The sequence below is a fragment of the Penaeus japonicus genome, unplaced genomic scaffold (assembly GCF_977035675.1).
Source record: "Penaeus japonicus unplaced genomic scaffold, GWHDUDI00000001_assembly GWHDUDI00000007, whole genome shotgun sequence".
In the NCBI taxonomy this organism is placed as follows: Eukaryota; Metazoa; Arthropoda; class Malacostraca; order Decapoda; family Penaeidae; genus Penaeus; species Penaeus japonicus.
In genome coordinates this window covers 6,181,641-6,196,373 of record NW_028234409.1, presented here as the reverse complement: position 1 = coordinate 6,196,373, position 14,733 = coordinate 6,181,641, and the positions used below count along the sequence as shown (strand labels likewise).

At 33.1% G+C, this 14,733-nt stretch overlaps 1 protein-coding gene across 1 annotated transcript in view; it reads left to right on the top strand.

Moving 5' to 3' along the window:
* Positions 1-14,733, top strand: part of LOC122265847 (uncharacterized) — a 50,405-nt gene that overhangs the window by 23,739 nt on the left and 11,933 nt on the right. Inside the window, exons 4-7 of the mRNA XM_086538174.1 lie at positions 942-1,247; positions 7,098-7,427; positions 7,541-7,906; positions 9,315-9,698. Of these exons, the coding sequence (XP_086394300.1) occupies positions 942-1,247; positions 7,098-7,427; positions 7,541-7,906; positions 9,315-9,698 (1,386 nt within the window). The remainder of the gene's footprint in view (positions 1-941; positions 1,248-7,097; positions 7,428-7,540; positions 7,907-9,314; positions 9,699-14,733) is intronic.

The window sequence follows — 14,733 nt, the reverse complement described above, 5'->3', positions numbered from 1 at the left end:
CTCAGCGGCAATGAATTAGAAATTCAAGTCACAAATCAAGTTACCCAGATTATATCTGTGTATAAGATGGTAGAATGAAGTAACGCATTTTAAAATATAGAAATACAAATTTTACCTTCCTGACCGTCACTCGATCTCAGGTCCTCAGGGTGAGAATCCCAGCTCCTAACCATTACACTACACGACCCACTAAAATAATTGTCTAACCAGGTGCCTTACAGTGAGATGTGTATATACATTAAGGTTAATAAATGTGTGCCATAAACTGTTACATCTCTTGCTAAGCAGCTTTCTTCCATGTATTTTTCCTGGTCAGATCGACTGCGATCTTTTCCACAAACTGGACATGGTTTGATTGGTTTCGTAGCGTGACGACGAGCAGAAGGACTGTGTTGGGACTCGCTCGAGGCATGCTCGGATTTTACACAAAGCAATATATCGAAGAACGATAAGGATTGCGGTGAGAAGATTGCTTGGAAAAGTAAAGCAAACGTCATCGCGACAAGCACGAGGACTGTCTACGCCTCTCCATTTCTGTCCTTGCGAGGGACGCTGAGATTGTTCAGTTTGCACTTGGACAAAGGCTCGGCCGCCAACGCCGAAACGAGGACAGGCGGACACCACGCTCGCTTACTTGCGCAAGCAGCAGGAAGGTTGAAGTAATGTCTTGACTGGCTAACTGCAAAAAACATACAGAGGTCGAGTGCCACAAGTGACAAGCTTATACTCATGCCTCGGTATGGAGGGAGTAAAACCCTGGACACACGAATTGCGGGATGCTTCTTAGATTTCCCGAGGCACTCACCACTCCATTTTGCGGAGTTTGGGGGGACATACTGAAGCGTCTCCTCTTTTTAGCTGGCAAGGAAAGCTGCACTCTAAGTGTTCAGAACTGACACTGGTCATACTCTTTTACACTACGCCTCTCCGGGGATTTAAAGAAATGTAAGAAGCCTCATCGAGGAGGAGCAGACGTCATGCAGCTTGACGTACGTCAGTGTACACCACTACACTACGCCTCCTCGGCTAGCCCCTCTGCCTCCCGTGGTGGAAGGGCCCTTGCAGGAGAGCGGGGCGCAGCTGCGGCTGTCCACAGCACGCCGGACGTCTGGGCCCGCTTCTACGATCGCTCTTATACGGGAGAATTAGTACGGCCGTTCAGAAACCTGACTGAGATGTGCTCTGGATATCATCGCCTTCCGGGAATAGTTGAAAGCTTTCTATCTGAAGACAGGCTCACGACCGCGGCAAGTCAGCCAGCTGGTGCTTCACAGAAGCAAGCACGAGGGAAATGATAAAGAAAGTCTCAACAAAAGGGCGGTTAAGGATATAACGGATTGTATATACTGTATCATTCATATTTCGAATGAGTATATATAATACATTCTATACCTCGTTTATATATATATCTATTATATATATATATATAACTATATATTATATATTATATATATATATATACATATATCCACACAAATAAATAATATGCATATACATATTAAATACATACTATAGTATATACCTATATATATATATATAATATATATAATATATTTTATCTATATATTATATATATATATATTATAAATAGTATATATCTCTTATATAATATTATGAATATAGATTTATACCGATTATCATATTTACTATATAGATATATATATATATTCTATATATATATATATATATATATATATATATAGTATATATATAGCGATATATATACATTACATAATGTATATTCACATACATACATCTACATTACTATATATATATATATGTATATTGATATATATAGTACTATGCATATTTATACTACATAGACATATATACGTATTTACCGGATAACATACATACATACACGGTTACTTTACACATATATATATATATTAATTATAGTATATATGTTATATATATTAGTTAGTATATATATATATATGATATATATTAATATGTATTATTCACATAATAACAGAACACACACACCACACACACCACACACACTAACACTATCACTATATATATATATTATATAATATATATATATATATATATTAAATTTCACATATAAGTTATATATGATATATGAAACAATAGATATAGATATAGATATGCATATACATATATTATAATAACAACTTGTATCTGTATAAAATATATATATATATATATATACATATATATAATATATATACTATATAGTATAATATATATTTCTATGTACTCAATATGTAATAATATATATATATATATATGTATATATATTATAATATATACATATTTATGTATCAACATGTATATATATATATATATATAAATATAATTTATATATATACTATATATTATATATATATGTAAAAATACTGTATATGTATATACAATAAATATATATATGTATCTTTATTTTATCTATATGTATATTATATTTACATAAATTATATTATATACTTATGTATACTGTATATATATTAACATATATGTATATATATATATATCTATATATATTATAATATATCATATCATATATATATATATATAAATATATGTATGTATTTGTATGTGTGCGTGTGTGTGTGTGTGTGTGTAGTCTGTGACATATGTATATGCATCTATTATATGTATATATCTGTCTAACTATATATATATAATAGTATATATATATTTTTATATCTATACTAACAATATAATATACATATGCCTATTATGAATATATACATATATAAATAGTATCCCTATGTTAGATTAAAATATATATGTAATATATACATATATAAATAAATGAATAAATAGATAACACTAATAATATATATGTTTATTTTTATATTACACTATCTATATAACTATCTATTATGCACTCACACTCAAATATATATATCATATAAATATCATCATCATCAACAGCCTGTATTCATTCCACTGTTATTAAGTAATAGATATGTATAAAGACCAAAAAGGAAAATATAATAAAAAAGAAACCCCCGCATGTATAGATGTGAATATAAATAGAGTATATACGTGGCAAATATTATAATATATAACACACGCACAAACAATATATATATCCAGGACGTAGGCCTCTCTCTCAATCTTTTCCAGTCATTCCGGTCTTGTGTCCTCTGATTCCAATTTACTCCTGCAAAGTTCGCTATTTCATCCCGGCATCTGGTCGTTGGTCTTGCCCTCGGTCTCTTTGTGTCGTGTATTACCCATTCTGTTGTTCTTTTTGTCCACCTGCTGTCCTGTCTCCGATAAATATGTCCAGCCCACTGCCACTTCTTCTTCTTGATACTCTTGAGTATATCCTCTACTTTTGTTTGCTGCCTGATCCATGTGGCTCTTTTCTTGTCTCTTAAGCTAATTCCTAGCATAAGCCTTTCCATTCCTCTTTGGGCGCTTACTAATTTCCTCTCGAGTGCCTTGGTCGTAGTCCATGTCTCTGATCCTTATGTCATGACCCCCCCCCCCGCCGGAGGAACATTGGCCAAAAATCTTTCTCTTTAGACATAGTGGCACGACGACCTCGTAATATATTACTATGTGTACGATGGACAGCTCCAACCTAGCTCCTGATTCATATCGTTTTATCTCGGCATCGCTAGGAAGCCCCCTCCGCGGTCCCCACACTCGTGTTGATGAGTTGCCCTAGGTATACATACTCGTTCACTACTTCTAGTACCTGTATTTGTATTTGCTTAACTGGGGTTCGACTATTGAACATGACTTTAGTCTTTTTCATGTTCATTTTAAGGCCAATCTTGAGACTTTCCCTATTTAAATCGCTTATTAATTATTGTAATTCATTTGCTGACTTGCCGAAAAGAACAATATCATCTGCAAATCTTAAATTGCTTATGTGTTCATTCCCTATTTTAATTCCTCTCTCCTTCCAATCTAACTTCTTGAATACTTCCTCCAAGCAAGCTGTAAATAGCTTCAGTGAGATGGTGTCTCCCTGCCTAACATCCTTTTTTATTGGTATTTTATTAGTTTCTGCGTGGATTTTGATGGTCGCTGTACCATCTCTATATATATCCTTTAGTAATCTGCAGTATATTTCCTCTACTCCTTGTTTACGAATTGCCTGTTCCCTGGGTTGTTTTGAATCTAATGTCTCGGTGATACGGGCTGTGATGATTTTTGTGAACAGTTTATAGATTACTGAAAGGAGGCTTATAGGTCGGTAATTCTTTAAGACTTTTGTGTCATCCTTTTTATGTATCAAAATTATCATTGCGTTTTTCCAGGCCTTCGGGATTTTACCGACGCTTAGGCATCTGGTATAAAGACTGGCCAGTTTTACTGCCGCAATCTCTCCTGCATCTTGGATAAGATCTACTCTAATACTGTCTTCTCCTGGTGCTTTTCCTCTTTTCATGCTTTTTAGTGCTCTATTTACTTCCTCTACCGTGATGTTTGGAACGTCTCCAATCTCCGTATGTGGTTGATCGTTTGAGTGGTATAGGTCGCGATAAAAGTCCTCTATTTGATAATTTCATTTGTATTGTATGTCACCTCTCCATTGGGTTTCTTTACTGCATACATTTGGCTTTTCCCTATTCCGAGCCTCCTCTTTGTTGCCTTAAGGCTGGTGCCGGCAAGCAGAGCTTCGTTTATTTTTCGTATGTTAAATTTGTGTACATTCTCTTTCTTCTTGTTTATCGTCTTAGTCAGCTCTGCTGATTCTATCTTGTCTCTGATTGATGTTATTTTCATGTCCCCACGCTGTGTCATAAGCTCTTTTGTCTCTACCGAAAGCTTGCTGAACTTTTCTTTTTCGTCTTTACCCCCTATTTCAAGTGCAGCTTCCGTTAATATCTCACTGAATTGGTCGTTCATTTGGTCTATGTTAAGATCTTCGAGAGCTGAGAATTTGTTTCGGATGTTGATACTGAATTCCGTCGCCCTACTCTTAATGTTAATTAGATTAGTGAGAGGCTTTTGTATGAGCTTATTTCGTTCCCTTCTTAGCTGTAACTTTACTCTACTTCTGACCAGTCTCTGGTCGCTACCAACATTTACTTTATTGATAACGGTTACGTCTTGTACAATGTCGCGCCTATTGGTAATTATGAAGTCAATTTCGTTTTTAATGCCGGATGGTGATTTCCATGTCCATTTCCTCCCGGGTCTCTTTTCGAAGAATGTATTCATAATTTTAAGGGATCGAGCTTCAGCGAATTCTATCAGCTGCTTGCTGCTTGCACATCTTCATAGAAACTCTCTATCTCCTTGTCACTATGACTGCTGGTAGGAGCGTACACTTGGATAATTTTTAGGCTATATCTGTTGTTTAGTTTCAGTATTACCGAAGCTACTCTTTCGCTCACACTGTAGAATTCCTTAACATTCTTTTCGAGTCGCTTGTGCACTAGAAAACCTACTCCTGATTCTTGTTTGCTATCCAAGTGTTTACCTCGCCAATATAATAAGTGCCCATCATTTAGTCATTTTTGCTCTTCATCTAGTCTCCTAACTTCAGAAAGCCCTACAATATCTCAATTAAGTAATGAAAGTCCCTCAAGTAGTGTCAAAAGATCAAATTCTGTTCTCAGGGTCCTTACATTGTATGTGCATAAGTTCATCATCTTTAGGCGGCCTGGGTCTAACCGGATATTCTTAGCACCCTCTGCTAGGGAGCCAATCTGATCGCTGCCGTGACCAGGAGCTCCTTCGCTTCTGGGGAATGAGGGCCGCTGTCTTGCCTGGGAAATCATATTTAAGAGGTGTGTGGCCTGATACCCCCACCTGTCGGCCTTGTGCACGGTGAGGGGAGTAATTTTAGTCCGGAGGCTACCATTATTCTCCAATAACACGTTTGAGTTAGTCTCGCATGTTCTTAGGAGATATTAGTATCCCCCAATCTATCTCACGACCTTCCGGTCTATTCATGTGAGAATGGGCATTTGTTTATATATACGTGCTGGGCCTACGCAAAAATGCATGTTTGCATGGTTATGCGCGCTCCCGTGCCCGCACTTATATTCGTTACTATATATAAATTGTGCCCATGAATGTACAGTGTAGGCGCATATATATGTACAAGTAAGCATTTATGCATCTACTCCAAGCGTATGTATACGCCTGAAGGTATGCACACAGCACCCATACATAACAGCGTCCACGTGTCCACGCGCACGCACGTGAATTATAACGTGCCCATGCATTATAATTTGTTTAAATATATATAGTAGGTAATGGTATACATATATCTGGCAACAATTCGGAGAGGTAATTACTAGTTGGTACCTAAACCGTTCGAGCGTCCTATGGTCACCTTGCCGTTGGTGATGCCATATCTTTGGTGATGCCATATCTTGTGTTGGGCTTTCATTACGAATAATTTCACAGACTGATATTCAGTGTGGTTGCATGATTAGATTTATGAACACTGGAAACATAACATATGTAATTCTATAGTATAATGTACTCACGAACTAGGAATGGATTTTACCCAGATGTTGGATGGTAGCTGATCACCTTTGACCCTTGGCACTGGTGTTAACGTGGCATCTATGGGTGCATTAAGCGATATTTGTCTCATTTTCTGTTGGTTTGCTTGGATGGTATGATATTATATTAGAAATATATTCAGATGTCCTCAGATGTCTGAGTTTAATTGCAAATCACTATAATAGATGGTATAACTAAATGCTTTCCTTCCTTTATATTGTGGCATTTTTGGCATCTCACTGCCTTTACTCTACTTCTGGCTTTCTTGTGGCATTCTTTCTTTTTGAATTTTCTACAACACGTGTAATTTCTTGTTTCTATTTCGCTCGTATATGCACTCTAAACATTCACAGATATTTTCGCCTTATGATGTACTGCCACAGTTCACTGATATACATAATTTTGCACTTAATACCGCTGAGGCCCAACACAAGACACCTCTCCTACTCGTTGCCAGATATATATATATATATATATATATATATATATATATATATATATATATATATATATATATATATGTATATGTATGTTCGTACATTTGCACACAGGCACTCACAAACACTCACACACGAATATTAAACTTTCAAAGCGTTTCCTGTTTTAAGAATACAATAAAAATTACATTTCCATTAATGCATTTATAGGCAGCCTGTAAACAGAATATCAAGGTCAGTGGAGAATTAAGCTTGAGGATCAACAGCAACAGCCAGGCGGCAAATGCAAGCATCTTGGCAAGTTGTGTTGACTTCGGTCTGTTCGAGATCCACTACCAGGACACGCAAGGGCGGACGCTGCTCCACCTGGCGGCGGAACGAAACGACATTGAAAACATTAAGCTCCTTCTGGAGCGAGGCGCCCTGCCCACAGCTCGCACCTTCCTCAACAAGACTCCTGGTGACCTTGCCAAAGAGAAAGGTCACTTGACGGCTTTTAACATCATCAACAGCAGGAATTACTTACGTGAAACCAAAGAAGTAAGTGTAGCATTAAGGACACAAGGGATATTGTTTTCGTTTACATACGACACACGCACGCATAGGGAAATCATGACTGGTATTCTTTCTTCGTGCCACGCCACTGATTTCAGAGTCGTGAGAAGCTGTATTTGGAACTGCTTGAATTAATAACTAAGACCGCATACCATGATGCCCATGCGAGAATGATGCCCCATGATCTGGAGGCCAAGGACCCCAACATCATGGGACAGAGTCCCCTGCTGTCAGCCGTGAGGAAAGCATCGCTCCTAGTGAGCTCTGGCGCCCCGCTCGAGCCTCCCGGTTCCCACACCTGCTACCCGCTGCACCTCGCCATCACCACCAACTGCACTCCTCTCCTGCCTCTGCTTCTGGCCGCCGGGGGGCAGCTCACGGCCACCAGGGAAGGCCTTGGCCCGGTGCAGCTCGCGTGGCTCACTCCCGACATCACCACCTGGGTCGGCACGTTGGTCACGAAGGTAAGTAACATCAGACGGTGCAAAATCCCTTCAGATCTATACGATGGGACTTTCAAGTATGTTACTTGCCAACCATCCTAAATGTAGAAGTGTTATATTGTAATTCAAACTAAACATTTAAGATTTCATGAAACGTACATACCAATTATACAACGGAAAATGATCAAGGGGTTGACAATCCATGACACGCATGCCAAACATTACACGTAAGGGGGTTGATAATACACGTAGTTGGCAATTTTCTTTACCAAAAAAGCCAAAAAAGGATTACCTGATTTACAAGACATCCACGGCCCTCCATGTATTTCATGTTGTTGATACTTTGGCACAATAACTTGCAGCGTTCTGAGAAATTAACAATACTAATAAGATAGTGTAGTGGGTTCGTGGGGCACTCACCCTCCTACAGGAGCTGTAGAGGAGCCTTCTGCAGCAGGAAGGCGTGGAAGGGCAAGAGGGAAAACCGGGCCGGCACAAGGGCAACTGACAGACTACTAATTCTTTACTTTACGTTTATTCATCGATGACAAGCTACTACATGTATAAAACAAGGTATCACAGAACAGGCATGTAGTAGAATAAAAAACTTACTTTAAAACAAGAACACTCGAGAAAAACACACTCCTGCCCAACCCAAGCACACAACCTTCCGCCTTGAAACCTCCTCCACAACTCAAAGATGGCGGTCTTGGAGACCCCGACATGACAGGGGGGTGCCAACTAGGAATTATTACAGGTTGTTTGTGCTTGGATTGGGTGCTCCTTCTCCTCCTTCTCCACAGCCTAAAATACTCCTGGAAGTGGGGCGTTTGACAAAGCGCCCCGAAGGGCGTCGCCAAAGGGCGTGACGGGGAGTATGAAAAAGGAAAAGAACAGGGACGCGAGGCACCCGTCACCCGTTCGCATACGCGCGAACCCATAGCGTTCGCGTAAAAATTACGTTACTCTACAATAGGAATACAAGTAACAGAGTCCACAGAATTCTACACATTACAACAATGCTGCATACCACCGGTTTTCAACCCCCCGTCTACTACCAAATGTAAAAACTATTCAGCGTTGGCTCATATAAAAAAGACGCCGAGTAGTCTTGTTCTCAAAGAGATCTGAATGCACTTTTAGCCATACTGGTTAGACAGTGGCAGTATTATGAATTACTCATTCAGAACACCTTACAAATAACTGGATGGAACAGGGAAACTAGCGATCAGCTGTATAGCTTTTATTCAGGGAGGATGCATGATACAGCTATATAGAAGGTGGCTCAGTGGGATGTGTTGATGGAACAGTGTTAATGCATGCAGGGAGTAGGTCTGGCCCGCGAGGGCAGACGGGAAGGAAGTCCTCTCTGATTATTAATTACCAGCTAGACTGGCAATTAACTATCATAAATTATTTTTAAACATAGGTCGTTAGAGACAAGATTCAAATGGAGATGCAGTCCCTGGATGGCGACCTTCAGGCACCTGCAAGGACGCTGCTGGGGGCCTTGGATGGAGAGAAGCCGTGGGAAGCCACGTTCGAGTGCCCCGCCAACTCCTCGGACTCTTTGGACTCGTTCCTCTTCCGCGCTTGCAAGGGCGGAGCCACCACGTTAGCCTGGTGGATTTGGAACAGCGGCGGATCTGCGGTGTCCCGGCACCGTGAGGGTGCCACGCCCTTGCATGCTGCCCTGGACGCCGGGCACCTCGACACGGCCAGAGCCCTCGCCCTCCACATGGGTGGAAACCTCTTTCTTCCGGACGCCGCCGGCCGACTTCCCATTAGTCTGATGTCAGAGAAAAATATTCAGGTAAATGCTATAGGCGCATTGTCAGTTGCTCTAAAATGCAAATGAAAAAGTATAGACGTTTATTGGTACATCAGTGTTTGCTTTGTATTTAAACATAGGCATGTATGCATTTTGACAAACAGCGCTTCCAAATTAATTTCTTTTACACCTTTTACAAGATCTACTAGGGATATCAAAAGACCATAAAAAACTCACCTTCTACCTTTATACAATGCTTCAGCAGCCTTTGCCTCAGGGAACAACGAAACCTTACTGGGAGCAAGGTTCGGTGAGTCGGATGAAAGGTTTAGAACAGGTATACCTTGCTGCTCCAGGTACTGCAATTGAGGCAGTCTTTGTGGGGTGCAGCAGTGACTTGGTGCAACAAAAAGCACAATCGGCAATGTGTTGGTGTGGACTTAGTGATTTGTGAAAAGTAGCTACTGATTGTGAAATTCTTGCTTCAGAGTCTGAGGTCTAGGCTCACACACATACACACACACACATATAAATATATATATATATATATATATATATATATATATACATATATATATATATATATATATATATATATATATATATATATATATTTATATACATTATACACCACACACACACACACACACACATATATATATATATTATATATATATATATATATATATATATATATATATATATATGTATATATATAGAGGAAGGCAAAAACAAGATGGAGAGATGACTTAGACAAAGCGAGAAGAACTGGCACAGAATAGCGCTGGATCGGCAAAGATGGAAAGAATTGGGAAAGGCTTATGTCCAACTACGGACCCTTACAAGCTGAGAAGATATATATATAATATATATATATATATATAATATATATATATGTATATATATATATATATATATATATATATATATATATATATATTATATACATATGTATACATATACACACACACACACAAACATATATATATTGTACACCACCAGCTGGCACTAGTTGTAACAACCGGTGCCACTAGTTGTAACCACCGGTGTCATTAGTTGTAACCCACCACTGAGAGCAGTTGTTATAAGTACTCAATGCCCTGGTTGTGATCCGGTGGATAAGAGACCGACGTTCACGTGCCATGGTCTTTATTGTGGGCTGTTAATACACCAGACTCTCGCCGAAAGCCAAAGGTCAGAGCTGTTCGCTCTTGTCTGTCTGTCTGTCACTTTCTGCGCCTAAGGGCCATTTGACCAACAGAAACAGCTGAAGGCACCGGAAGCAGACTATTGCATGCAACACAGCAATGAAAATACACATACTATCAAATGGTAATGAAGATGAGAAGGAGGGAGATGTCTACAGATTCCTCCTGCTATAACATATAAAATGTACTTGGGTCAATGAAGAGGTTTTGATGGTGCTTCCTGTTTGTTACATGTGTGGGTGTGTCAGCTGTGACCAGGAGAAGGTCGGGGCAGAAAGCAGGTATCGGTCAGTACTTCCGCTAGTCGCTAGGGAACAGTGTGTCTTAATGAAGTATTATTACAAAGACTGTATTACAATCAAATAACAGTAATAGACCGAAAATCAATGGCTTCCATTTATATATATATATATATATATATATATATATATATATATATATATATATATATATATATATATGTGTGTGTGTGTGTGTGTGTGTGTGTGTGTGTGTGTGTGTGTGTGTGTGTGTGTATGTGTGCGCCACATACACGCATATATATATATATATTATTATATATTATCTCTGTTTATATATATATATATATAATATAATATATATATATATATATATATATATATATTTTGTATATATACATATATTTTGCGTGTTTATAAATTACAATATAATATAATATATATATATAATATATATATATATAATTATATTAATATTATATATATATATACACATTAGATTTGTGTGATAATTCACACACACATATATTAAATATATATATATATATTTATATATTGAATATTATATATATATATAATATATATATATTATATATATTATAATATGCATATATACATATATTTGTGTGTGTATATTAATATATATATGTATATATATATAATATATATAATATAATATATATATAATATATATATATATATATATATATATATATATATATTTATTGTGTGTGTAGTGTGTGTGTGTGTGTGGTGTGTGTGTGTGTGTGTGTATGTGTGTGTGTGTGTGTATGAGTATATATACATATATTTGTGTGTATATATTCATACTTAATATAATAATATATAATATATACTATATATTTGATATATATATATATATATATACATGTATATATACTTATATCTGGTGCGTATATATTCATATATAGAGAGAAGAGAGTATATATTTTATATTATACATATAATATAATATAAATTATATATATATATATATATATATATATATATATATAATTTTCTCTCTCTCTTTCTCTCTCTCGCTCTCCTCTCTCTCTCGTCCCTCTTCTCTCTCTCTATCTCTGCTCCTCTCCTCTACTCTCTCTCCTCTCATTAATCGAACTCTATCTCACACTCATCTCTACTCTCATGATCATTCTCTCCACTCACTTATATTATATATATATATAGCGATAATATATATATAAAAAATATACTTGATTGCTATATATATAACACAAGTATACATATGTATATCCATATAAATATACGTTAAAATAAATATAGGGGTTTTTTTGTTATATATAAACAATCATAATATTTAAATTTTTAATATATATATTCTTTGATTTATATATATTTTGTTTTAGATATATTGTTATTCGTTATTATATATTTATAATAAACACCACACACACACATGCAACGCATATTGTTCGACATACATAAACACACACCACACACACTACATATTTATATATATATCTATTTAATATATATATATATATAAATATATATAAATATTTTACTTAAAAACATATATACTTATATACATACATACATTATATATATATAGATATATTAGTTTATATATAATTATATATATTTTATAAATACATCCCATATATATATAATTATATTTTGATTATATACCCCCACACAACACACACACACACACACACACACACACACACATTGTGATATATATATATAGATATTTATGATATATATTTTATTATATATTTTATAAATGTATAAAATCTATATATATTTATATAAATCTATAAATTGTTTTTCTGTATATATATATATGATATATATATCAATATATAGTCTATTTTATATATATTATATGTATATTTATAAATAAATGTATATATATATTATATATATTATATATATATAATATCTATACTATATATATATATATATATAATGATATAATCCAAGCTGAGAGAAGATATATGTATAAATATATATATATATATATACAATAATATATATATATTATATATCAATTTAAAACAATATATATATATTTCTGTAACTATACATATATAAAATATATATATATATATATGTTAATATATATATCTATATATATATTATATATACTATTATAGTTATATAACCATATTTATATATATATATATATATATTATATATTTATATATATATATATATACAATATAAATTATATATATAATAGTATCATATATTTCTTGCATATATATGTTCTATATATATATACATATATATATGAATATATATGTAATATATAAATTATATGTATAGACAGATAAATATGTATATATTTATACATACATAAAATATATATATATATATATATATATATCATATACTTATATATACTATATATATCTTATATATACTTATATATATATATATATAAATATACACACTCATACACACATATATAATATAATGAATATATATCTATATATATAATCCATATATATATATATATATATATAATATATATATATATAATTATATACATAAATATTAATCTATATAGATATATACATATATATATATATATATAATAATATATATATATATATCTATATAATATATATATGTATATATGTATATATATATAGGTATATATGGCTATACAAGTATATATATGTATATATAAAAAAATATATATATATATATATATATATATTCTATACCATATATACATGTATATATATAAATATAAATAGATAAATAAATATATATATAACATAACTATATATGCTAAGAAGATATATATGTGTATATATATAATAATATATATCTATATATATATATATAAATATATATAAGTACCTATTTCTATATATATTCACCATATATATAGTTGTGTATAATAGGATATATAAATATTTATATATATATAATATATATATTCATATTTATATATATATTATAGAAGAGATATATATATATATATATATATATATAAATATTATATATTTATATATATATATGAATAGATAGTATATATATACATAAAGATATGAATAAATATGTTATTTATATATATATATATATAATATAATATATATATATATATAAAAATATATATAGATAATATTTTAGATAAATAGATAAATGTATATATACTTACATACATAGTATAGATATATATATATATATATATATATATATATAATATATAAATATATATAAATATATATATATAATATATATACTATATATAAATAAATAGATATATATATATTAAACATATACCGCCACTTACATATATATATATATATATATATCTATATAAGATATATAATATATAATAATATAAATATAAATATATGTTTATAATGTACATATATATATATATATATATTTATATACATACCTATATATATATATATATTATATAATATATATATATAATATAAATACATACACAAATAGATATATATGTATATATAGAATAGAATATGTGTATATATAGATATATATAGTATATATATATATACTTAAATATATATATATTATATATACATATATATATATACTTATATATATATATATACATATATATATATATAATAATAATATATATATATATAGTATATTATATATATATATGAATACAAT